General features: G+C 35.6%; 3 protein-coding genes across 4 annotated transcripts; 2 read left to right on the top strand and 1 right to left on the bottom strand.

Moving 5' to 3' along the window:
• The first annotated feature begins 12 nt into the window (after nt 1-12).
• Nucleotides 13-6169, top strand: LOC145218647 (conserved oligomeric Golgi complex subunit 6-like). Its single transcript, XM_080086054.1, has 14 exons — nt 13-231; nt 1517-1660; nt 1836-1907; nt 1961-2131; nt 2209-2291; nt 2434-2598; nt 3006-3265; nt 3823-3979; nt 4128-4251; nt 4589-4720; nt 5208-5353; nt 5552-5609; nt 5679-5855; nt 5952-6169. Exons 1-14 carry the CDS (start codon nt 139-141, stop codon nt 6123-6125), a joined length of 1956 nt encoding a protein of 651 aa, XP_079942180.1. The 5' UTR covers nt 13-138; the 3' UTR covers nt 6126-6169.
• Nucleotides 6170-12984: 6815 nt separating this feature from the next.
• LOC145218751 (dnaJ homolog subfamily C member 1-like) lies at nt 12985-20010 on the top strand. Of its 2 annotated transcripts, none has more exons than XM_080086160.1 (13): nt 12985-13211; nt 13535-13654; nt 13832-13914; nt 13986-14097; nt 14625-14719; nt 15046-15198; nt 15751-15871; nt 15995-16102; nt 16685-16853; nt 17732-17836; nt 18012-18050; nt 18320-18441; nt 19117-20010. In XM_080086160.1, exons 1-13 carry the CDS (start codon nt 13047-13049, stop codon nt 19183-19185), a joined length of 1461 nt encoding a protein of 486 aa, XP_079942286.1. In that variant the 5' UTR covers nt 12985-13046; the 3' UTR covers nt 19186-20010. The 2 variants fall into 2 exon arrangements, with proteins under 2 accessions (XP_079942286.1, XP_079942285.1); XM_080086159.1 differs by having other exon boundaries at nt 12986-13211; nt 18012-18062.
• A 1009-nt stretch (nt 20011-21019) lies between these two features.
• On the bottom strand, nt 21020-23375 carry LOC145218449 (uncharacterized). Its single transcript, XM_080085843.1, has 3 exons — nt 23159-23375; nt 22532-23090; nt 21020-22263 (listed from the first exon to the last, which is right to left on the bottom strand). Exons 1-3 carry the CDS (start codon nt 23271-23273, stop codon nt 21216-21218), a joined length of 1722 nt encoding a protein of 573 aa, XP_079941969.1. The 5' UTR covers nt 23274-23375; the 3' UTR covers nt 21020-21215.
• Between the last annotated feature and the right edge of the window lie 936 nt (nt 23376-24311).

Here is a 24311-nt window from a genome sequence, read left to right as displayed (position 1 = left end):
GTGATTGTTGTTGATTGACGTTTGCTTTTGCTGCAGCCACAAGGAATTCAAGCATTAATTTTTCGTTTGTTGGTGCATTCATTTCTTCTGTTGTTGGTTCACTGAATCACTTAAAGTTGTGTTGGACAAGTCTTTAAAATGGAAGAAAGTGTGGGAAGTTTGCAGCAGGGCAATCATCCATTGTCAAAAAAACTGAAAAAAATATTGGACACAAGACTGGACAATGATAAAGTATAATGTTGAATGTTATTAGTTTAAAACAGGGGTCACGAAACTTTTTTCAGTGCGGGCCAGATAAGTTTAATAATAATTCGTGCGGGCCGCATAGTTTACATGCCATAATTAGCGCCGTCTTTCCAAACTTAGCCCGCGAGGCGATTTTTATTGGGGCGCCAAGATACTGTCCTTCTACAATCCCATTTAAAATTTGGTGATGCGACTGTTAAACTGTATAGTTAGTCTTATCTTACGAGCAACGCTTGTATATTTCGTCACAAGTAACAAAAGAAGTCAATTGTTTGCGCACAATTAACACTTGTAGTCTGGAACAAACTGGCTTTTGATCAATCCTGGGTGTTGTAATCCTATGAAACTAAGTAATATCGATTGTACATATCGCGACAGGAAAACTTTCGTATATAGAGTAGATTAATTTTTGAATGTTACTAAGTTATTAATACGATTTGACAAACCAAAAAATTTTGTCGCGGGCCGGATGAAATAGCCTGTGGGCCGTAGTTTGGTGACCCCTGGTTTAAAATAACACGATTTGTTCTACTTACTGTTGAAATTTTACCAAAACAATATTGGTTATACTTTTTAGTATTGTGGTTATGTCTAAATCAAGATAAAGTCTATCTAATTTTGAAAATAGTCATGTTTTTGTTAACTAGAGACAAATGTTTTGTAAAAAGTTTTGAACACTTACCACCCCTGGTGATGTAGTTGCAGACCTTGTCAATGCTGCCCCTGCCTTAATAATTATTGCACCGTGTTTAATTAGATATATGCTTTAATACCATAACTTGGTGTTTATTTAGAGGTAGATAAAGTTGTAAGTAGAAGAAAACTGTCATCAAAGGGAAACGACAATTATGCAGTTTAATTATGACAAATTTGGTTAAAATGATGAATTGTGATTTAAATAACTTTGTTGCTTCATCTTAGCAATAATTATTTAAAAAAAAAAAGATGTATTAAGTTTTTCTTGATGTCATTAACTATCGCATCTTAAAACAGCCTTTGGGCGACAAAATAATGCTTGGTACTTTATATTGCATAGACTTGCAATGCATGGTTACCATTGGTTAGGTGTTTAGTACAATAATGCCAGACCAAAATTAACGAAAACATCCATGAATGTAAACACAAATAAACAGCATGTTTAGGAATTCCCCAAAAAGTAAAATGTCAAATTTGTTCCATGAGATGTGAAATATTTGTGGCAATTACTGCTTATGACATTTAAAACTAAAACATATGCAGTTAATCATTTGTATGCTTTTATATTTTGAAGGATATGATTGAAGCATTGAAAACAGTGTCAACATTTTTCACTGACAATAACATTCGAACCCGTCGAAACTTGCGTGGAGAAATTGAGCGCAGAAGCTTGCTTATAAACCAACAGTTTGTTGATGCTTTTAGCCATGTTGTAAAGGTACAAAAAATAGAAACCTGATAAACATTAAAATATAAACCTGTTCAAATCAATTTTGTAAAGCAACTGATTGTACATTCCTAAACTAAATGTTTTTCAAACTGTTTGCTGTGCATTTAGTTTTCCTGTATTATACCACTGCAGAAAAACCTACATGTATTTAACTTTTTTTAAGGATCTGGAACTAATTCATGCAGATGTCCAATCAATGACTGTATGCTGCAAAGACATGACAGATCGTTTAAGTGTAAGTCTTAGCATGCTTTTTCTGAAAAAGATACATCATGTTAGATTTTGTAGGCAACAAAAGAACAAACGCAAGAACTGATCACAATGACAAGTGACCTGAAATCTGAGGAACAGAGACTACAAGTGCATTCAGATCTTGCTCAGGCATTCCTTGACCGATTTCAGCTCAAACCAAATGAGATGAAAGTTTTTCATGGTACAAGAGATGGGCACTTAGATCCTGTATGTTTGTCTATTTTGTTTTTATCGAAAAACCAGTGCTACAATAAACAAACCATTCTTTAATTTTTTTCCTTCAGGGCTTCTTTGCTGTTTTGGAAAAAGTTCAAAAAATTCATGCTGATGTGAAAGTTCTACTGCGTACTAACCAACAAACTGCTGGGTAGGTTTTTGATAATTCATCCAACGATACAGGGTTATGTAAAGTACCTTGAAACCAATGTATGTAATTAATTATTTTGCAATGACCGAAGGGAAAGCTCATTTAAATATGCAGAAACCTAGTTTTTTATTTTATTTTTCAGACTGGAAATTATGGAGCAAATGGCTTTACAGCAAGAGTCAGCTTATGAGCGGCTGTACCGATGGAGTCAATCGCAATGTCGGTCTTTAACTTCTGATGCTATTGACATTACTCCAATCCAACAACAGGCTATGAAAGCACTCCAAAATAGACCAGTTCTGTTTAGGTAAAATAGCAATCTCTCTGACTGAATGCAACTTCTTAAATAAGATTTATTTAAAATTATTACACAATCTGGTTAAGATTTTTCAGAAATTTTTATTGAATGGAGACATAACAGATGAGAGATTTTACCTTGGTTTGCTAATGGTTTTTATGCTTTGATAAAAGCTACAGTTGAAGCATCTGTCAGTGTTGATTTGTTGTTTGTTACATTGCACCTCATTATCAGCAATTTTGGGTTATGATTTTGACATTTTTATAACAAGCATATTATGCCGTATTTACAATGCATAATCACGAATTGCACTAACCCCATGCATTTAAGTTGCTAACTAATGAGGATATTACTATATTGAAAGTATTTTTAACTATTATTGTGTCTAACTGATTCTTTAATACTTTTTTTGGTAGTTACACATTAGATGAATATTCAACTGCTCGAAGAGGTGCAGTAGTTCGGGGTTTTATTGATGCCCTTACTCGGGGAATACCCAGTGGACCACCAGGTAGCCCCACTCTTGAAAGTGAGAAGAAAATTCAGGGGCCTAAACCTATAGAACTTCATGCCCATGACCCAATGAGATATGTTGGTGACATGTTGGCATGGTTACATCAAGCGTCTGCATCTGAAAAAGAAAATATAACACAACTTTTGTCAGAATGTGAAAAATGTGAGTACCAAATGCATTGGATATTGGGTGTACAAATTAATAGGGATGGGCCTAGCTGAGCTTGAACCCAAGTTCTGGGTGCTCTTTTTAAATTTGCATATTCATACCCTACTAACATGCAAAACTAGTGTCCGAAAGGGTATCCAAGAACAAAAATGACTGTTTTATTTGTTGGGTGGTGAAAACAAAACGTGACTTCTGGGGGCTGCTTTAAACACCGCTGGTGACGTAAGTGACCTTGTAATGCTAAACTAGCATGGAGTAGGGAATGTTTGTGACATCACAATGTACCTGAGTGTGCTCGGCCGAGCATTAACATGAGATGCTTGACCAAACAAAACATTTGCAGTTTTGGCCCATCTCTACAAATTTTATTACCTTTACGTGTTGTGATTTTATTCATACATGTTCCTTCCAATTGGTAAAGATTCTTTTAGTCAAAAAACAATGTTGATCAAATGCATTATTTTTTGCTGTGAACTATAAAATAAGTTTATCAGTTCATAAATGTTTTATCATGTCGTGCCTGCATTGACTGGTGATATTCCTTCATACAGCGACAGAAGATGCAAATAGAGATACGCTGGCTCATGTCCTTGAAGGTGCTTGTCGTCCATTGAAAGTTCGTGTGGAGCAAGTTCTTGTTTCAGAGCCAGGAACACTTACCTTATACAAACTGACAAATTTATTGAAATTCTACCATGATACCATAAGGTACGAAATACATTAGAATTAAACAATAAAATATTCCTGTTCGACTGGAGCATTTTTAAGTTGGATAATGTTTTTATCAATAATGTTGTTTTAGATTTAGTAAAAATTATTTTTACCTACAGTATTTTATCAACAAACATATTTTTAGGGACATTATTGGCAAAGCATGTGAAAACATCTCATTGTTGGAAACAATAAATGACATGTATATTCTCTGTCGAAAACTCTTTTTCAATAGCCTTCAGTATCTAGCAAGCAAGTTGTTAGATAAAGTAAGTATTTTCTTGCACACATCAAATGAAACGTCCTAAACACCATGGGGCCTTCTTGTGTTAAATACTCGTTATAATCACTATTGGTTGCCGAACCTGTCTCAATAAGTTTGGGCCGAAATCAAATATTTACCATTAGTTAGAATAACTTTGGCTAAATCAGGCCAAACCTTAAATCCACATTCTGAAGGAATTTTTCACCCAAACCAGGTGTTGTTGCTGAAAACAAACAGTATTCTATGAATGGTAAAAAACATGTCAGTATATTACCAATAAAGTCAGCAAACTGATGTTTTTGAAATAGAAAAAATCTATAATTTGAAAGTTGTTTTTTTAGGTGGAGCTGCCACCTAGTGATCTTTCTCCACCCAGAACGCTGAATGATACGATACATTTATTGCGAGATATCTTTGATTCACATGATTCCTCTATCCTTCCCGCTGCAGAAAGACATACTGATTTAGTCCAAGTAATTTTTTTCACACCACCCTACAAACCACATTAGTTTACCAACTATGTTGTTATTGATGCATGTTGGGCAATGATGCTAAGGTTTTTTCTCTGTCTTGTTTGATATAAATTTTGGGAAATTTTTTTGGGTCATTTGCTTCTTACTTACACGAATCTTAACTTTGACATTGGACTGCAGATGAAGTCAGTAAATTGCATTACCAATTTGTCAAGCTAATTTATGCGATGGTCCAGATTATTCACTTAACAAATGGCTGTGGATGGAATTTACAATCTCTATGTTAACAAAAAGTGTAAGCAATTTTCATCGGTATTGTATTTTGCAGCCTCGGCCCAAAGTAAAAAGTATGAAGCCTGTAATTTGAGAAACCTCCTAACCTGTCCTAAAACTTCAACCTAATAAGTTAATTTAGTAAAAAAAAAATTTGTGTGCCATAATTACGATGTATTTTGTGCCATAATTACGATGTATATTGTGGTGTTAGGTTATGACACAAGTTCTGGATCCCTTATTACAAATGTGTGCAATGTCAGCAAGTCAACTTCAACCAGCAGACATGGCAGCTTACGTTATCAACTGCATGCATTCAATCAAATTCATGCTGTCTCTGTATGAGTTCACAGATCAAAAGTAACTTTGCAAACTTCCTACTTGAATATTTACTGTCTATGTTGTAAAGAAAATCCATTTACTTTAAAAAAATTGGCTACATTTAGTAATATTCAGGTTAATTATATCAAGTAACCTACTTTATGACCTTATGAATAATAGCATTCTTTTATTTCCCATTCCCTTATTTTGTACTTTAACAGCAACTCTGTGTTCTAGAATTGAAATGCTTTCAGCACAAATCGATGCTCATCTTGATACACTTGTAAATGAACAGGCGAGAAACTTACAAGCTAATCTTTATGCAAAAATGATTATGGTTTCAACAACTTAAACTTTTTTTTAGGCTGCATCAATATTAATGCGTGGAGGTTTAGCAAACGTTTATAAAACGATACTTAAACATGAACATGACACTGGTCCCCTTTCCAAACTTGCTGGTCTTGACCGATCGGCAATGACGTCAGCATTTCAACACTTTGATGACGTCATTCATTCACCTGATGAATCTGTTTTACCGCAGGTAAATTTTGTTGCAACCAACATTTTTACACCGAATTGTTGAGTCGTAAAAATGTTTTTTCGGATGATTTTTTTAACCGTTATTTTTTTCAATCAGGTGTCAATGCTTGCTAGCGCCACGCTGAAAGAAGTGGCCAGTTCCAGAGCAAATGAGCTTGTGTCGTCGGCTTATAAGGTGGTTTATGACGTATTTACAAATGAGAAAAATGGATATGACTCAGCAACTTTTACCGTCAAAACTCCGGATCAAATCAGGCTGCTGTTGTGTTAACTACATTTAAATCGTGCAAAATATATCTTATTACCCAGTTTGAATGGCAATGAGCGTTGTTCACAGCCTTTCTCGTTCTAAGTGGCTACAAAGGAACTCTGTGCGACCGACCGCGACGAACTAAAGACAACGTATGAAATCAAATTTTAAGTTTACACTACTTTCAGTCTGGGTGTTTAGGGCAAATCATAAAAAAACATTCAGTTACAAAAGTAGCCCAAAAGAAGAAACAATTATGTAGCCAACATTGGTTTCATAATTTCTACATTTAAGCGTAGTCGAGTTGCAAGTTGGGCTCTCAATTTATAAGCACAGAATGCTGGTGGTAAGTAGGATGGAGTCAAGGGATTGAGTTACCTTATGAACGGCATAAAAGTTACACATATTTTTTTCCATTTTCGGAAAGTAGGGAAGTTATTTCAAAATGGCCTCGTCATAAAACATGAAAAATGCGAGTTTGCAAATTGTTCTTACAGATCATCACGAGGAGTTAAATGGCTAAAATTTGTTTGCAAGAAGAATTGTTTTCTGTTTCTTTCCATTTCTGTCATACTTTTTGATTTGCGAAAAAATATTGAAGATACATTTGATCAATGCAAGGTGTGGATGGAAAAAAAACATGTAAAATGCGATAAAAGCGTCGAATTGTTGCAAAAACAGCACAACATAGTGTTGCAAAAAACAAGAATTTGGCCGGTTTATGCGGTGTTATGCAACGTTAGGTTAAAGAAGGAAATGCGCGATCTGACTCCAAAAATAAAGAACTCTGAACGTCACCTGACTAATAACAACTAGGACGTAAAACAAGGTTTATTAAACAAAATGTATAAAGCTACAACAAACGTACAGGTATAACGTTGACGATAACTTCGTTAGTCTTAAAGTAAGTTAGTATGTAAGTCCTTTCTTGGATTAGCAAACGCGAATATATAGTCAAGCGACAACGTGGTATTGTAACTTGGGGCAAAGGTAGTGTCGCTCCGAAACAAACGAAATCATTATCGTACACGGAAGGCGGCTACAAGAAACTTTTTTACGATTCCGTAAGTACTAGGGCGTGTAGTTTTAGAAAACGTAATCTAAAGCCGCTAGACTTTAAGGCAGTGGTTCTCAAAGTATGGGTCGCGACCCAAACATGGGTCGCGAAGGGTCACAAAATGGGTCGCGCTGTGGTGATTCAATTCTGCCCAAACGAACTCATTTCAATTTTCAAGTATTTTCAATTCTCAATCATGACTGAATTATTGTATCATAGGCATTTTATGTGGCTTTATCTTAGTAACCTTGGAGTATTGCAGCATAAGTAAGTGGTTTTCTGAGAGTTTTGATAGCACCTCACTCGACAACGCTATACAGCAAAATGAACCAATCATTATAACATACAGACAATAGCCTTCCAATCTTCTATTACGCACGCGGCGATTGTAACACGTTAGCACGGGGAATGATAGGAGGTTAATCATACGAAACTGAACTTGGAAAGTAAAGCGTTTAAGGATGATAACTATTAATACAAAAATAAAAAATACATTTTTGTTGTTTGAGGCTTGGGTCGCAAGATGTTCATAAAGCTCAGATTTGGGTCGCGGTCAAAAAAGTTTGAGAACCACTGCTTTAAGGGAAAGACAAAATTGCCTTGACGTGTCAGATGTGCCGCTAAAATAAAAATATAAAATACACATTGCTACAATAGCAAGTTTATTGTGGGAAGTAATTAATAGGCGTAATCGCCTAATATCTAATACTTTTTTGTTTCGCTATGTCGCTTTTTGACGTTTAAAAATCAGTTGTTTATTTTTTCGCCTTCCTTAGCCCAGCGAGCATTGGCGCTGTTTATAGGTCGCTTTCGAAGTTGATCTAATTCGTTAAGAACGGATAATTTGCGGTGTAGGTTCCTCACCCGTCGTGTTACAAACAGCATTTAATAGTGTAAAATGCAATTTTGTGTTTTAATCTAAATCATTCTCCATTGGTTTACATCATGCACCAAGTAGGCCTAATTGCTATCCGAATGATGAACTTTATTGGCCCTCTAGTGTTTTGGGGAAAAATGTATTTGCGATCGTTTTGTGCTTGTTTTGGGGCTAATTTTGAGCTCCTTTTGTGCTTATTTTTAGTCTCGTTGTGTGTTTTAGGCTCGTTTAGTGCTTGGTTTTGTGCTGGTTTTGTGCTTGATTTTGGGCTCTTTATGTGGTTGTTTTGTGCTCCTTTCAGGTTCGTTTTTGCCTCTTTTTGGGCTTGTTTGAGGCCCATTTTGTGCTTGTCTTAGGCTACTTTTTGTACTCCTTTTGGGCTCGTTTTGACTTGGTCTATTTTCGGCCTCGTTTTTTGTGCTCTTTTGATGCTTGTTTTTGGGTCGTTTAGCCAGCCCCAAAACAAGCGATTTGGTAACTTGGTGACTACAGCATCCTCTGAGTTTGCGGCTTTTGTCATATTAGACGAGCGTGAAAGAAAGAAGGCAATCTGGTTCGGTGCATGCAAGAACACGGTCACCGTAGTGAACGACCTTCACAGTTTTTCTTTTTTGTGCATCTTGCCCCTTTTTTGTGCATCTTGCCCATACGCGCCCACAAAACAGTCAAATTTGTTAAATGCTTTAAATGTAGTGGTTTTAAAAAAATTTTAACAGGACTCAAATCCTTTTTTAATTTTGTTTTGTGTTTTCTCCACATATTCTCGCAAAATTACTATTTATAACTTATATTCTATATATTAGGCTTGCCATATTTTATGACATCACAGACAAGTCAAAAGCATTTACCATTGTGCGCGAACAATTGCATTTTTGTTAGTTGGCATGCAATAAAGCTTATATATTGTTTAGCAATGGAGACGGTCGATCCTCACTTTAATTTTGATTTAAACTTATTTAGTTGCACAAACTGACGCCAAATATAAATATAGAATTACTTGGTAGATCTACTAACACCATAACGCAAATGACAACCAAAGTCGATTTGGTTATATCGTCAAAAATGCTCACGGTTAGGGCTATTAGGGTCGGGGTAAGGTATTGGCACTTAAAATTCAATAAAACTTACCCAAAAAATTAGTTACTAATGTAAAAATTTTAAAAACTTATTTCCCAAACTAACCCATTTATAGCCGCTAAATAAAAAATTCACGCCCCCTTATCGAATTTGGTTGTCATTTGCGTCATGGTGTTAGTAGCTCTACCGAATTACTTCCACCTTTTCGCGGTCCCCACAAACTACTCTAAACTAAAGGACCGCGTATCCCAGTTTGAGAACACTTCTATTCCGGAATAAATTTGGAAAAATTGTCACACGGACGGCGACACGAGAAAACTTTAGATACGGTGCTCTGATCCTTGTCAATTAACTTTATGTGTAGGCTTCTGTTTAGTTAGGTTTATTAGACTAAACTCACTACTCTAACTATCCTTGAAAAAATAAGCACATATATCAGGGGTCGCCAACCTTTACCGCTCTAAAAACCATTCGGACCAATTTTACACAGAAAAAAAACTAACAACGGGAGCCACAAAGACCTTTTTAAATTTGAAATACAATACCACTGAAAAAACGTTTTTATGTCTCACGACATTCGACTTTTCGTTGTTAGTTAGTTCCTTGCATATTAGGTACACAGTTAAAGCAAATGAAATTTCCCACGTAGCATCGAATGCTGTGTTTTCTTGAAACGCGAATTTTTATTTGTGTTTTTTGGCATAGACGCGGTTGTAGCTAACTACTAGAAACTTTCTCCGTTGGTACATTAATTTCATAGTATATATATTTTTCTTCTCAAATTCCTGACTTTTAAGTACATTTTAACATTTCTCCCTGACGCATATTTAAACACCAAATTCCCTGACATGTCAGGAAAAATCCTGACGTATGGCAACCCTATTCTATATTTGTTGAAAAACAGAAAAGGCTTTCAAAAATTTCTTTTGCATGAACATTACTATGCCAAAACATGCAGACATAATTCGTTTTTTTGCCTAAACATTCCCATTTATCCCCAACTTTAGATCGAATTCGACATAATACATCAACCTGACAAAAATCACGTATGACGTCACAACAGTTGAAATGATAAGAAGTCAAAGAAACTTGCGACCTATGGTTTGGAAAACATTAACATAAAGCAGTGCTCCGCAACCGCTGTGCCGCGGCACACCGGTGTGCCGCAAGACGATATTCTGGGTGTGCTGCTCCTAAGATTTGTCCTTATTTTGAAGGACAATGTCTTAGAAAAGTTCATTGTCCTTATTTCTAAGAAATGTCCTTGTTTTTGACTTGGGTCACTTTGTCTTATTTTCAACAATTACAAGTCAAATTCCTGCTACAAGTAAAAGTAAACCTAGACCTGAGCTGTCATGAGATGCACGCAGTATTTTCTACGAACAAGGAGTTGCTGGAACAGATTGTTTCTGGCAAAAAACATGGCATGCGATATGTCATGGCTCGTATAAATGCAAAGATTTATTCGAAAACGTTTGTTTTGTTTCGTATATAGACCCTTAATTTTTCACTTGTCCTTATTTTCGGCTCCGTGTCGATGGCAACCCTGATTATAGCAAATAATACAGTTTACAACACCAAACTAAAGCTAAACTACTCACCCATGTTTTATTACGTCATAAATGCTGCCTGCGAACTAACTTTTAAATTTTAGGTGTTTACCTATAGTTGAATATCCTGTCAGACCACTGATTATGAAACAAACATTCTTTATTAGTAATGGCTAGAAATAAATGCGACGTTTTAATCGTGTGATGGAAATAGTCTCTCATTTTGAGGATGACCAATTCCAATTGTTGCGTCAAATGTTTTAATTGTTTCGTGATTGTATGCCATTGTTTTTACACACACTAGTTTATTGCACTTGTTTTTTAACTCTGCTACACTTACTTGTGCGAACAAAGCTTTTCTTCTTTGTTGTTCATAAAAAATGACAAACAATCTAGCTTAAAAAACTAGACGAGGAACTTCGGGTCGGCATACCGCGATTGTGCTCATGTAAACGATGCCAGGTATCTCTGTTTTTGTGCTGTTTCGTATATCTTTAATCGCATTTTTGGTTCGGTTGGTGCGACGTGCGTAAAAAAGGTTGCGGAGCACTGACCTAAAGTACGTCGCTTTATTAAGAAGCTATGTACTGCAAATCGACGACCAAACCTAATCGAAAATAAAATTATTATACGCATCACTACACGTCGGGGATTTTTTCATGTTGATAGATAATTAATACTTTGACAAAACAGACAGAAGTCAATGGAACTCATCAAAACAAAGTCAGAAAAAATTATGTTTGGAAATTTGAACGCGGTTTCATGGGGAATACATCTCTTTATTGTGCACAAGGTTGGCAATGTAGTGTTTTGCCCGCGGATGCATGTTAAAACTTTTTTAATATATTGTTAAAAAAAACTTGCGGCTTGCGGGTCGTATTCGGGAGGCGGCGTGGTTAATGTAATACAGGTACAAGTTATGTGGTGGTATACTATTTATTCAACGTGTGGCAGTTTTCTGTCCTACGCAATGGTGCTTTAACGTTCCGTCGCATGATATCATTGAGATGCCTGTTCAAACCGCTGGTCTGTCAAAAGGTGTCGAAAAAGCATCAAGTGAAAGTGGTACCAGTAGTCCATCCAGTACCACATTGTTTTTTTTTGTTAAACTCCTGGTTGTCTGCATTTTACCCTGCAATGTGCACTGATTGTGGCTTTTACTATTTGTGTTCCATAATGTCTTAACCTTTCTTGATAATTATTCTAGCACAATGTGTGATTCTGGCACTTTATTTTTTATTTTTTGAAGTCCAATAAACTCAACTTCATTATCAAAAAATGTATTAAATCATTTCTGAAAAGTATGGGTACCTAATGGCTTGGCATCATCATTTACCAGTGTTATATTTAGCTCTCTACTCTACATATTTTTGCCTGTAATGTTTACACCTAAAACTGATAGAAAAGTGTATGTAGCTACTTAAATATTAGTGATGGGACGGGTACCCGGTACTCGGTATCGATGGTATCGAACGATTTCAGTGGTATCGATACTCGTACTCGGTATCGAAATTTTTTGTCTCAGTTTTCGATACCAACGTGCGAGTACCGAAGGTCCATTTACACCAGGGGTGTCCAACTCCAAAACACCGCCGTGCCAATTTTGGTTTTGAAAAAATGCTCGCGTGCCAAAATTTTGCCAATATGTAAAACCCTTTTAATTAATTGGAAAAAGATGTCGTCCAATGCGAGTAAACTTGTTTATGATACTCCAGAAACCTTTCATTCCGTTTATGCGACACAAGATACAAATAGTTTGCAACGGGGCTCAAAAAACGACCAATTTAATTAGTGGGTTTGTGTAACCTTGATACTGATATCTTTACTAAATTTAGAATAAAGGCCAAGAAGAACTAATAGAAAAAAATTAATTGCCTGACAAATCCTGCTGTTTACCACCTGAATGTGCAAAAGCTTGAGTGTCATTTTCAAATGCTCTGCGTGCCACTTTTGGCACGCGTGCCACGTGTTGGACACCCCTGATTTACACCATAAGAATACGGGCAACTTTATGTCAATATTTGCTTCGGACAGCATAAAAATGGAAAAAACTTCCGCCAGGTTACATATTTTTTTTCGCTATCATATGGAGATTACTTTTTTCTGCATGTGTGTGTGCGCACGCCTGTACCCCAACCATGGCAGATAAATTAGCCAGTGATATACAACTAAGTACAACACTATGCTTAAGTACTCGGTATCGAAGGTATATACTTGTGGTACTCGTACTTGGTATTGATACTCGCTTCAAAACCTGGTATCGTCCCATCACTATTAAATATGTCAGTTTTTTTTCACAGTAAGTAGAAAATACCATTGCTTTCCATTTTATAGGTACATTACATATTTAACAAATATATCTTTTATGTGTTTGATAAGTTATGGGCAGAATGAAGACACCTGTACTACTGTTATTTGTTATTTCATTGTGTGGTTTAATTAAACCAAATGTTGCACAATGGGGTTTTACACAAGATCAGGTGGAAGTTTTTGACTTGGTTGATGAGACTAACCTAAACTTTTATGAATATCTCAGTTTGACACAGGTAAATACCATTGGGTTTTGTCCTGCAAAAAAAGTTTATGTCACGGTTTATTGACTAATATTATCTGAATTGCCTGCATTTTTTGTTTGACATTTAATGTCAGTGTGTCCAAGCATGCACACATGTACATTAGCTTTGTGATATTTTACACATCCTGAAAATTGTTGTTTAAGGTTTTTTAAAACTGGATAGTTTTTAAACCAGTAGTGAGGCCACATATCATTGCCCAACATAGAGTTTGCATGGACATACTTTGTTATCGCTATATCTCCAGGCCAAAGCTTTTCCTTGTTTAATTTACAACATGTTTTACTACGTTTTAGGATGCAACGTCTGCCGAAATTCGACGTTCCTACAGAAAGTTATCTCTCACTATGCATCCTGACAAAAACAAAACTGAGGGTGCAGAAGAGGGTTTCCGTGTGTTGGTTGCTATTTATGAGGTAAGGGTTGCTGCAGAAAATTTATTATTGGGTAGATTTTGGGCTTCTGAAGGGAAACCTAACCGTATATAATAGTTTAATGTAGATTTCAAATCAAAAACTTCTCATAAAAAAAATGCTTACAATAATATTGTCACAGTATTTCAACATTAACTAATTCTTCCTTTGCATTTTTAGGTCTTAAAGTCAAAAGAAAAACGTGAAATATATGATAATGTGTTGGTTAATGGCCTGCCTTCTGCATATTTGTATGTTCCAAGGTAAGAGCAAATTAACAGTCTGAGATTTCCATAATATAGTTTTATAAAATTTTATTTATTTATTCTTGCAGGCAAATAAGAAAGATGAGCATGTTGGAAGTTTCAATCATTATTTCAATAATATTTACTGTTGGGCACTTTCTTTTTATTTGGGGTTCATTTTTGGAGAGAAAACTTACTGTGGTATGTCATACTTTTTTCATTTCCTATGTGCAAAACTGGATCCAAAAATCTGCTGTTCACTAACTGTAGGACATCAAATTTCAGTGCTATTAACTTAATAAACAATGTAATTGTTTCTGTAAGCAACGGTTTTAATTGTTGAGGGTAATAATATTGTGTAACTATTTGTTTTTATAACCCCCTTTTATAAACCTTATTATATTTTTGCACTAACCAGCGAAGAACATGAAAATAAATAACTGAGAATTGGGATTTCTTCAGGCATTTATTGTGGTCATAAGCAGTAATAATTACGTTAATTTCAAAAATGCAGTGTTTTACCTAGGATATTTATGTCCGAAATAAATTTTAAAATAGTTACAATTTCTGCCAGAAAACCCAAGTAGCAATATAAACACTGATAATCTATAAAACCAAGTAGTGGCACAAACCGAACAAATTGTTTTCTCAAATTTTGTGTAAGTTGGCTGATAGCATCTGTATAATATATAAGAATTACATGACTATAATACTTTGCATCTAAACAGGAGGAAATGATGCCCAAGCTTCAAAAACAGCAAAAGAGACAAAAAAAGAAAGTTGGTGGAAAAGATGTTGACAATGAAACAATTGAAGAACTGACGTACGATTTTTTGCTGCAGATTTATGTTAGCTGTAAAAAAATATATATTCTGATAAAGAAAACAATATTTTTAAAATTAAACAGCTGAGTAACACAGAAAGTCACTTTGATTTTTAAAAGGTTTTAATTAATTGTTTGCCATTCGCTTTGCCAGTCAGTTTTTTTTAATTTGATTTAAACATCTATGAAATATTTTTTTAGAGCCCAGATGGGCCATGTTGACAACTGCAAAAGAGATAAATAAACCAAACATTGACATACCTAGGAATACCCTACTGCTGCCAAAAGATCTAAAAAATATTTATTTTTGTTTTGTTATTTTTTAGACAACAGTTTGTTCAAAAGCCAAAGTTGATTGACCTGCTGCCAATCCTGCTAGTGCGCAAGTTTTATGCATTTGTTGTGGCGGTTCCTGATGCAATTCAACAACACAAAGAACAGAAGAAAATGATTGCTGAAATGGAGGAGGAACAAAAACTGTAAATATTGTTTTTACAAATAAACCAAAAAAACAGCTGCTTCAAATTGTTTTAGTACTCAACATCTACTTACATAATAGGGAGAATTGATAGGTGCCTCCTAAATTGCCTCTAACAAATTGTTTACAAATCCTTCTGTTAAAGCTATGTTGAGCAATGAAAACCAGTTATCACTGAGTGATAAAGTGTTATTTTACCTGCTCATCTCAAGTTGTACTTTATAATAACAGCCAAAAGCAGCATTATTGTCTTTCTCCCGGTGATAAGTTTTCTTGTACACTTTTTTTGAGTTATAGTGTAAAACAATTTTTTAAACATTAGTATTTTCATGCTGTGATTGAATAATATATTATTTGCAAAATGAGGCGCCAGTTTATATATTGCAAAAGCTACTGTAGTGTTTATTCTGGCCACATTTTCTGTTTGTTAATTTCATTAAATGCTTATATTTTTGCATTACATTTTGTAGACATGCTCTTTTCCTATGACTGAAGAATGTTTATTTAATTACATTCTTTTCTAAAAGTTAGATACTGTTTACATTTTGTTCAGGGAAGAAGAGCTTGCAAACAAGCGTATCCAGGAGCAACTTGAAAAACGAACGGAAGCAAAACGAGTCAAACAGGAGAGGACTAAACAAAAACGAGAGGAAATGTTACTTGCCAAGAAACTGGTATTGTATTGTTTCATACCATGCTCAGCAGCTATCACTACTGCTTTAAATTATCTTTTTTTTCAAATCATTTTGTAGTACCAAGTCAAAGATGGTTTTATTAGCATTTATAACCATTTTTAGGCTGCTGAAAGTGCTCCTTCAAAACCATCTGTTTTTGAAAACACATCGTCTATAGAGGAATTGGAAGCAATGTATGATGAAATGGGAAATGATTTCAATCAGAAAAAAGTAAAGATTTTTAGAAAGTATTTTTATGCTAAAGCATCTGGGATTTGATTTAAAATATAGACACCAACCATTTATTATGTTGATGTGTTTTTGAACAAAACTATGAACTGTGTTTTATTGAAAGCACTTAAAAGGTTATTAAGTGGGTGTTGTCCACTTAGCTACCATGTCACATGAGGATTTCATTAATATGAAGTTGTGCATATACTTTGGCAAAAAAAGGAAAGCAAACTTTTGAGGATTGTCAGTTTTCAAATTAAACAACCATTTTTCATCCTTACAAGTTACAACATGTTAAATGTAAAGCAATGTGAAACTACCCATTGGCAAGAACAATAAGGGATTCTATTGGTTGTACTTTAGTTTAAAAACTAATAATACTGTGTTACTACTCTGAGTTCCCGAAAGACTCCTGTTATAGAGTTGAATCCCATAGCAAGCTAGATTGTTCTAACCTACGCCTTGCCATATGTGAATGCTTGGGAGACCGGCTTGTTTCAGTGTATTGCCTTTAATGAGCCTTGCTTACTGTAATTGGTGTTACTACTCGAGTTTAAAAGTAAAAACTATGGTTTGCTGCAGAAAAAAACAAAAGACAAGCAGTGGGATGATGAAGATCAGGCGGAGTTAATCAAACTGACAACAAAATATCCTCGGGGAACAACTGAGCGTTGGCAGAAAATTGCATCTGAAATGGGGAGAACTATCCAGGAAGTCACAGCAAAAGCTTCACAAGCGAAAGAATCCGTGGGTAAGCTATGTCAGACATATTGTAGTTGGGCTAAACTTCTTGTTAGCTATAAACAAATCTTGGGCTTGTGTTATAAATATACAGTTGCAGACCCAGTGAAGAAGCTTGGGTGCAGATAATTTTAAACGTATAAAAAGTGCCTATCCGACATGCTATGAAATTCTGAACTGCGTACACTATTTTCAATGAAAAGTCTATTCAAATTAAATTTTTGTGCCATGATTAAACTTTTCTTGGTTATTGCTGCCAGGCATAATATCCAGTTTATAGAGCTCTTCTGGCAATTGTATTTTTATTCCTATGTTTTGACGGCCTATACAGGTCGCCTTCATCAGGATAAATAACACTGATTGCATGTAGTACAGTGTACGATAAACAAACTAGACTTTTTTTGTTGTAATCGGCTTGCTCACAATACTAACTCGCCAATCAGGGTTCCTCTATTTCCCTGATTTTTTCATTCCCGGGATCCTGACAAAATATTTTAGATTTTATACCGCGTCTAGTTGATAAAAAACGTCTAGTTGAGCACGTGCAAATTTCTCCAGCGGTTTCCCAAAATGGCTATTTAAGCAAATATGGCTATTTTTTGGTATTTAAATGAAACACTTGCGGTCTCTTAAAACTACTTAGCGGTCACCCAAACCAAACCTTAAAAAAAACCTGGTATACGTCTATCTCGCCCCATAGTAACAACCCTCGTTATCACCAGTCGTGTTGCGTGTTTGTGCGCCCGAAAATTCATTATTTCATTGTTTTCAACTCTATTGGAATAAGGTTGAATAAAGAAAAAAGTAAAGCTTTGCTTATCAAAGTATGAGTGTGTTGATGTAAATATTCAATCCCCCTTTTCTTATCTATTATGTTTTCTAATACAGGAACCAAGGTGAAGTACTCAGCATCTACTGCACCTCAAGTGACACCGCGCAACAAACCTAAAGTTGAAATTCCAGATAATATCATAACAACCCGCAGTGATGATGGTAAATATAATGAAGAAAAAGAATATGTGTTAACTTTGTAGTTTGCCTTCTCACATCAGCTTTTGTCTTTTATCTGTCCAAAAGATACCTCAGAATTGTGTTGTTCTTTCATGGTTTTGTTTTATTGATTTTTTCTTAATAGATAAAAACACATTACTATATATTTTGATTTCAGGCCAAAATGAAAATTCAGAAGAAATTGGCGCCGACGCTGGTATAACCACGGGTAGATAGACATTGTTCCAAAATGCGTTATTTATTTCTTATTTTAGGCATTTTACAAAAATTATCTTTTATTTTTCGGTCTGATAAAAACTGGTGTTTCTTAACTTGGGTGCCAGTGCAACCTAAACCTTAATATTATCTGTACCATCTAAATAGTGATGTTCAAATCTATGGGAAATTTATATGTTGGAAATTATACGAGTATACGAGAACAACTTCTAAAAAAATCTAAGTTTAAACTTTGTGTCACGAATGCAGATGAATCAAGTGTTTGGGACCAAAGCCAACAGAAGTTACTTGAAATTGCGCTCTCACAAATTCCCAAGTCAACTCCTGAAAGATGGGAGAAAATCGCTGCCACTGTTCCCAACAAAACGAAGGTTGGTTTTTCACATTTTCCATCCTTTTGGCGCCCTTCGACTCGTTTAACAAGTTTGTCAATCAACTGGTGTGATGCTAAACAAAGTACTAGTTGTTTTTTCAAGAACTTGTATTTTGCTGACCTTTCGCCCACCATAACGAGAGGGCTCCTTTTAAAGCAATGAAGTGAATTTTAAAGTGTCTTTTCTTTTTGCAGACAATGGGAAAATACGTAATGCCCGATGAACTTTTTTTAAGTTAGCATTTTTCTGTTCTGGTTAACTTTTTCCGTACCTGATTTAAGTCACTGAAACATTCCCGTCGTGTAAAAATCACGACACATACGTTTAACCAAGTGGTTTCGTGAGGCAAGGGTCCTACAAAAAACTAGCTTGTTGTTAGATTTTAACCCACATTGGGTGGGTGACAATCTGCTAACTAAGCTATATCCCTGTCATACTCGCAATGTGCCACTAAAATATGGACTAAACGGGAGAAACCGAATCAACGGTGCGGTTTATGTTAATATTCGCGATGTTGCTAATCTAGGGTCAGAAAGCATTTTGTTTTCACAAATAATTTTGCTTTAAGACCAAAAAGGGATTTCTATTCCGAAAATAATCAGGAAACTCATACATGAAATGTTTATTACCACAGCACCGTTCGTTGTTTATCGAATGGGATTTTTATTGCAGGAGGAATGCATGACCAGATATAAATTTCTCGTTGACAAAATTCAACAGAAACGTAAGCAGCAAAGCTGACGTTGCACATGTGACGTCTGGACCTCTTACGTAATCACATGTGCAATACAACGTCGCTCTTCTCTTAGTATTTGATGGTGAATTCTGTTTAGTGGTGTTGGTGTTGGGCCACGGCCTATTAGCAAAACAGTGATATTTAAGTAAAAAACATGCAAGCTAATTTTATGCACCATTTGTAACATATTAAAACTTTGGGAATCAGTTAGTATTTCCCAGTATGTAAGTGATATTAGCAAAGCATGCAAGCAAATATTATGCACCATTTGAGACATATTTAAACATGGGGAATTAGTCTTGGTTATCTCGATTTTTTCCTACATAATAGTGAGTTGTTTTAAATAAGGATATTGTTGTTGTTTTTAAAATATTGTTTAAAACAACAACTGCGCGCATGACACAACAGTTTCGTTTCTATTCATTAACTATTGCCTTTTCTGTATGGTTTTTCGCAGTGCCAAAAACATAGACATAATTCAACTTACTGGCTATCTGCGCAACATTTGCACCTCTCTTATTACACTCCTTTATTTTACAATGCCTTATTATGTTGATTTCAGTTTCGCAGTAACTGCTATTCTTAGTCAAAATTGTGGAATGAAAAGGGCATAAGTTATGTTTTTTTGTGTGTCCTTACCTTACCAGTAACTGTAAATACATGGTTATATTATCTGCAGCATAATGCAAAATTACAAGAAAGAGATTTAATATAAATTGTTAGGAGTATTTTGCGCAAAGTGTTTGTATACTTTCCACATCAAAATATGAATTTGTGCTGCCAAATACATTGTGTCATCCAGTTGCACAAATAAAACGGCCTGTAAAGTCGTGGTGTGTTGCTATGCCTCAAAGAGATACTGTTTCCAATTTACAGCCCAATTTTAGGAGTCACAAGATCTTATTGTGCTAAATTGTTCTTATTTTTCGAAAAACACCGTCGTTTCCAAACTTTTTGACGTGACCCAAATATACTATTTTACTATTCCTTTTGTGTAGCAGTGAAAATTTTTCAAAAATCTAGTTTTCATGAAAATGACTAGACCGAAATGACCAAACGTTGCGATTGACCCGAATTTAAAACAAGTTTCATGCATCGGACAGATAATTGTCACGCCACAAATAAAAGTAACGTTAATCTGTCAACACAGCTCGTAATGAAATCATTATAAAATATGCGCGTGGAAGTCTCACAAATTGTTTCTGTTACAGTTTTGTTTTACGTAGGTTTACTAAGCCGATATATGTTGAGAAAATATTTCTAAAGATTTATACTTAGTGCGTCGCGAGTGCTGTCAAACAACTTAAGTGCGTCGCACACGAATAGGCCTGAGAATCACTATACACAAAACACAGATTAAACAAAACAAAATCTTCCCTAGTGGAACTGATAACAGCACGGCATTTCTTCTGTTAATTTCATTCGGCATTAAAAGTGAAGAAATTCCCTATTTTGCTCTTTGTCTCACTCTTGTGGTCAAGCCCATTTTATTTAAACGGAAACTCAGGTAGAGCTACGAACACAATAACTCACAGGTCAGGCCTGCTAATTTCCAAAAGGTGGCGTAACGGAGCATAGGCTTTTCCTGTGGCAATAATTGCTAGTCAGAAATTTGCTGAGTCAGAAAGTCAACCTTAAAAATGAATTTTGAACTAATATAAGCATTTTTACGTTGCGACGACTCAGTAGGTTCGAGTCGAACCTCAAACAGAAAATAAGAAACTTCATTAAACGACTTGTCATGCCGAAGTCTGCGACTCCTGATCTTCGAAAACCCCTACAAACACCATAATTTACATTTACAGCCTATTTTAATGAAAAACGCAAATTATATGGCTTGTAAAATTCCCGAAAATAAATCGAATTTCGATGTTAATAATATTTGTTGTTAATTTTAACGACTGAATCGGTATGACAACTGCGGCAGAAATAAATTGTGCAATAAAAAATGATTTAAACTTAAGTCGTCGACATAAATAGTAAGCACAATGGACGATAAACAAAAAACCGATTTTCATTAAACACTTGTAGGCTATCATGGAACTGTAGTTGCAGAGGTCGTGGCTGCTGTTCCGCTAGTTGTCCTTCTTGTTTTCGTCATAAGGGCACGTACGTCAAACAGTGATGTCACAATTGTACGCGAGCCGGTTCGGAAACTTTGATTCCGAGCATTGTATACGAAAAAGTTCCATGAGCTATTGGATACCAACATTAATATAGAAACGAACTCGAACGACACGTATGTAGCGGCTAATGGCCGGTTAAGCTCTTCCGGTCGATAATAATAGATTCCATTAAGGAATAACGATCCTATGACTGAAAAAATTGTAGGTGTTAAACTGATTGTAAATACCCCAACCATTATCATTAATGTTTTTGTAAGATTAATTTCCATGCTAAATTCGCTTGCATTTCGATCTCTTGCGTGAGCAAATGTGTAACAACAAGTTGCTATAGTAAGACCCCATGTGACTAAAAACGGCACCAAAAATGTACACAGGTACAGATAGAGTGCATGCTGGCCGGCAGACCCAAACAAAACTGAAGAAATCATGCTGTAACGCAGAGTGGGCACATAAAGTGGGAGTAATGAAAATATGGCCGCCAGCACCCACAGTAGCAAAACTATTTTCCAAGCTTGCTCTCTTGCAACATCGGCATTGTACTTCAAGGGGCTGCGCACAACGCTTAGCCTGTCCACGCTGGCCAGCATGAGGCTATTAATTGATACACAAAGAGAAAGCGATGTGACAAATCCAATAAACTTGCCAAATGCACCAAATTCAATATCGGAAAAGTGACCCGCTGGTATTTCGTATGTTACGTTTCCAACCTCGTACGAAGAAAACGTTTCTGTCTGATACTTGTGTGTGGCTATAGTGTGAATTACGTATCCGAATGATGGCAAAACGATCATCCCAACCAGTAAATCAGCAATGGCCAGCGATAACTTGTAGAAACCTTGACTATTGAGCAAAGTTTTGTTGAAGTAGAATACAGCGATCACACATGCATTCAAAGCTGTTGTGACTAATGCCAAGATGCTGGTAAAAATGATGCAAGCAATCACTGACATTTGACAACTAGAGAAAATACAAATCGTTTTAAACATTATGTATGTTAATTAAAAAAGTGCTATGCTATGTTTTACTACACAATCTTTATCAATATTCTACACTAATGGAACTGTATATTTATCATGACTATAACTTTCGGTTAGATTTCAAACACGCTTTTTATAGAATCTTTAACATGCAACGTCAGAAAAACAGTGATCCAGCCTAAACAACAATCTGCAGTAGTCTATGTTTACCTTATTTGTGCTTTATTGAAAACTAAATTGTTTTTTACCTGTAGTCCATGCAATTCCAATAAGAAAGGCCTAATTGCGATCCGTTAGCGCCTCCAATGCCGCACCAAACAATCCCACAAAACGGCAACATATATGTTACAACCTCCAGATATTGGCCAAACTTTTCACTTTGATCATATAGAGCTACTTGCACACAAGGTGAAATGCTGGATGTTTCTATTTTCCTCCGAGCTAGATTAGCTGAAACATTGTTCCATAATTCAATTGTGACGTTGTTTGTTAGTGTTTGTCCTATCGGGTGCACGAAAGCATTAACTTCGTTATAACAATCTTCAACGAAAGAGTTGTAGTTGCATGCACGTTGATACACTTTGACAGAGAATTCTGTGAAAGCAAATGTCTTATTCTCGCAATCGTTAGAAAACTGGGGACAATTCCATACGCTCATAGTTTGCAAATATTCTGTAAGATACATTCCACCCAAATACCAATAAGCCGAAAATGTTTCATGGTACAAACGGCAACATTCCAGTTCTTGGCTTCGGTTTCGGATGGCTACTTCTCTTTGCGAAAAGCAAATTTTACCGGACGGTTGCTCTGCAAATACGTACATATTTAATAAGTCGAAGCAGATAAAGCAAAACCCGCGAAATAATTGAAAATACCTGAAAATTTAACTGGTAAAAAATTCGTTTTACTGACAGCAACATCTAAATCTTCATACTTTTGCCCGTGGCAAACACCGACTACAAATCCAAAAGTAAAAATGGATTTCCACATGCTGTTGAAATGTAATCCAACTGGGTTCTCCTCTGCACACCACGCGTTGTTGTTACGTAACAAAGAGCTGCACTTAAATCGCAGTTTTTCTTCTGCCCTGTGAAACACTTAATGCCTGCAACAAGTATAATTATGGCATGCATCAGCTAAAGAGGTGCACTATAATAGGTTTTTATAGTTGGCGTAATGCTCTATCGCTTTTGTTGCACGCTGACGTCGCTGTCGCTAAATCATAAACAGTTTTTAAGCAACAATTTAATCTACATAAACCACACCACACATGTGACTATGGCCATCACAGGAAATTAACAAGATTCATCGAAACGTATTCTCACGCATATTGTACTCCGGATTAGGAGAAAAACATCGAGGTACATTATTTATTTATGCAACCAGACTTAAATATGCATCTGATATTTGTAAAATGGCTGCGGGGGCGAAAAATATTTTTACATGATCATTGTTTTAGGTCTTCTTAAAATAAACAATAAACGTATTTTTAAAAACGATAGCATACTACATTTCAGTAGCAAACCAAGGGCACGCACCCTGAAGGTTAAATTGTGAGTCCGCTTTAACAAATTTCAACAAAGCCAACAAATGCAATGCCTATATCTAACAATTATAAAAGGAACATATTTTAAGTTTTCGCTCTTGTTTCTGTTTGGACTTTTATTAAGTAGCAGTTACCCCCAATTATCGTTTGAAAAGGTTTTCCTTTACGATACGAGCATTTTACACGCAACAGACAACAACAACGTTATTAGGTTTTAGTTCGAAAACAGTGAAATCTGAAAAAATAAAATACTTCAAAAATAATCTAAGTTGTTTTATTTAAAGCATTTATGTTGCAAAGCACAGACAATCGAAAGTGCTTTGAAGTGGTATTATGAGGCCAGTTTAAAAGGAAGCGATTAGATAAAGACTGACAATGTTCCATTAGTGACGTGTATCATGAGGCCATCGAAAAAAGGTTTGATAAGACTCAATGCGACAGATGTTCCTGATTTCATTGTTAAAGCGGAAAAATCATCTTTT

This window comes from Phallusia mammillata, chromosome 3 (assembly GCF_965637545.1).
Source record: "Phallusia mammillata chromosome 3, kaPhaMamm4.hap1.1, whole genome shotgun sequence".
Taxonomy (NCBI): Eukaryota; Metazoa; Chordata; class Ascidiacea; order Phlebobranchia; family Ascidiidae; genus Phallusia; species Phallusia mammillata.
The sequence above is the reverse complement of the archived record's forward strand: the minus strand, read 5'-3'. Positions and strand labels throughout refer to the sequence as shown.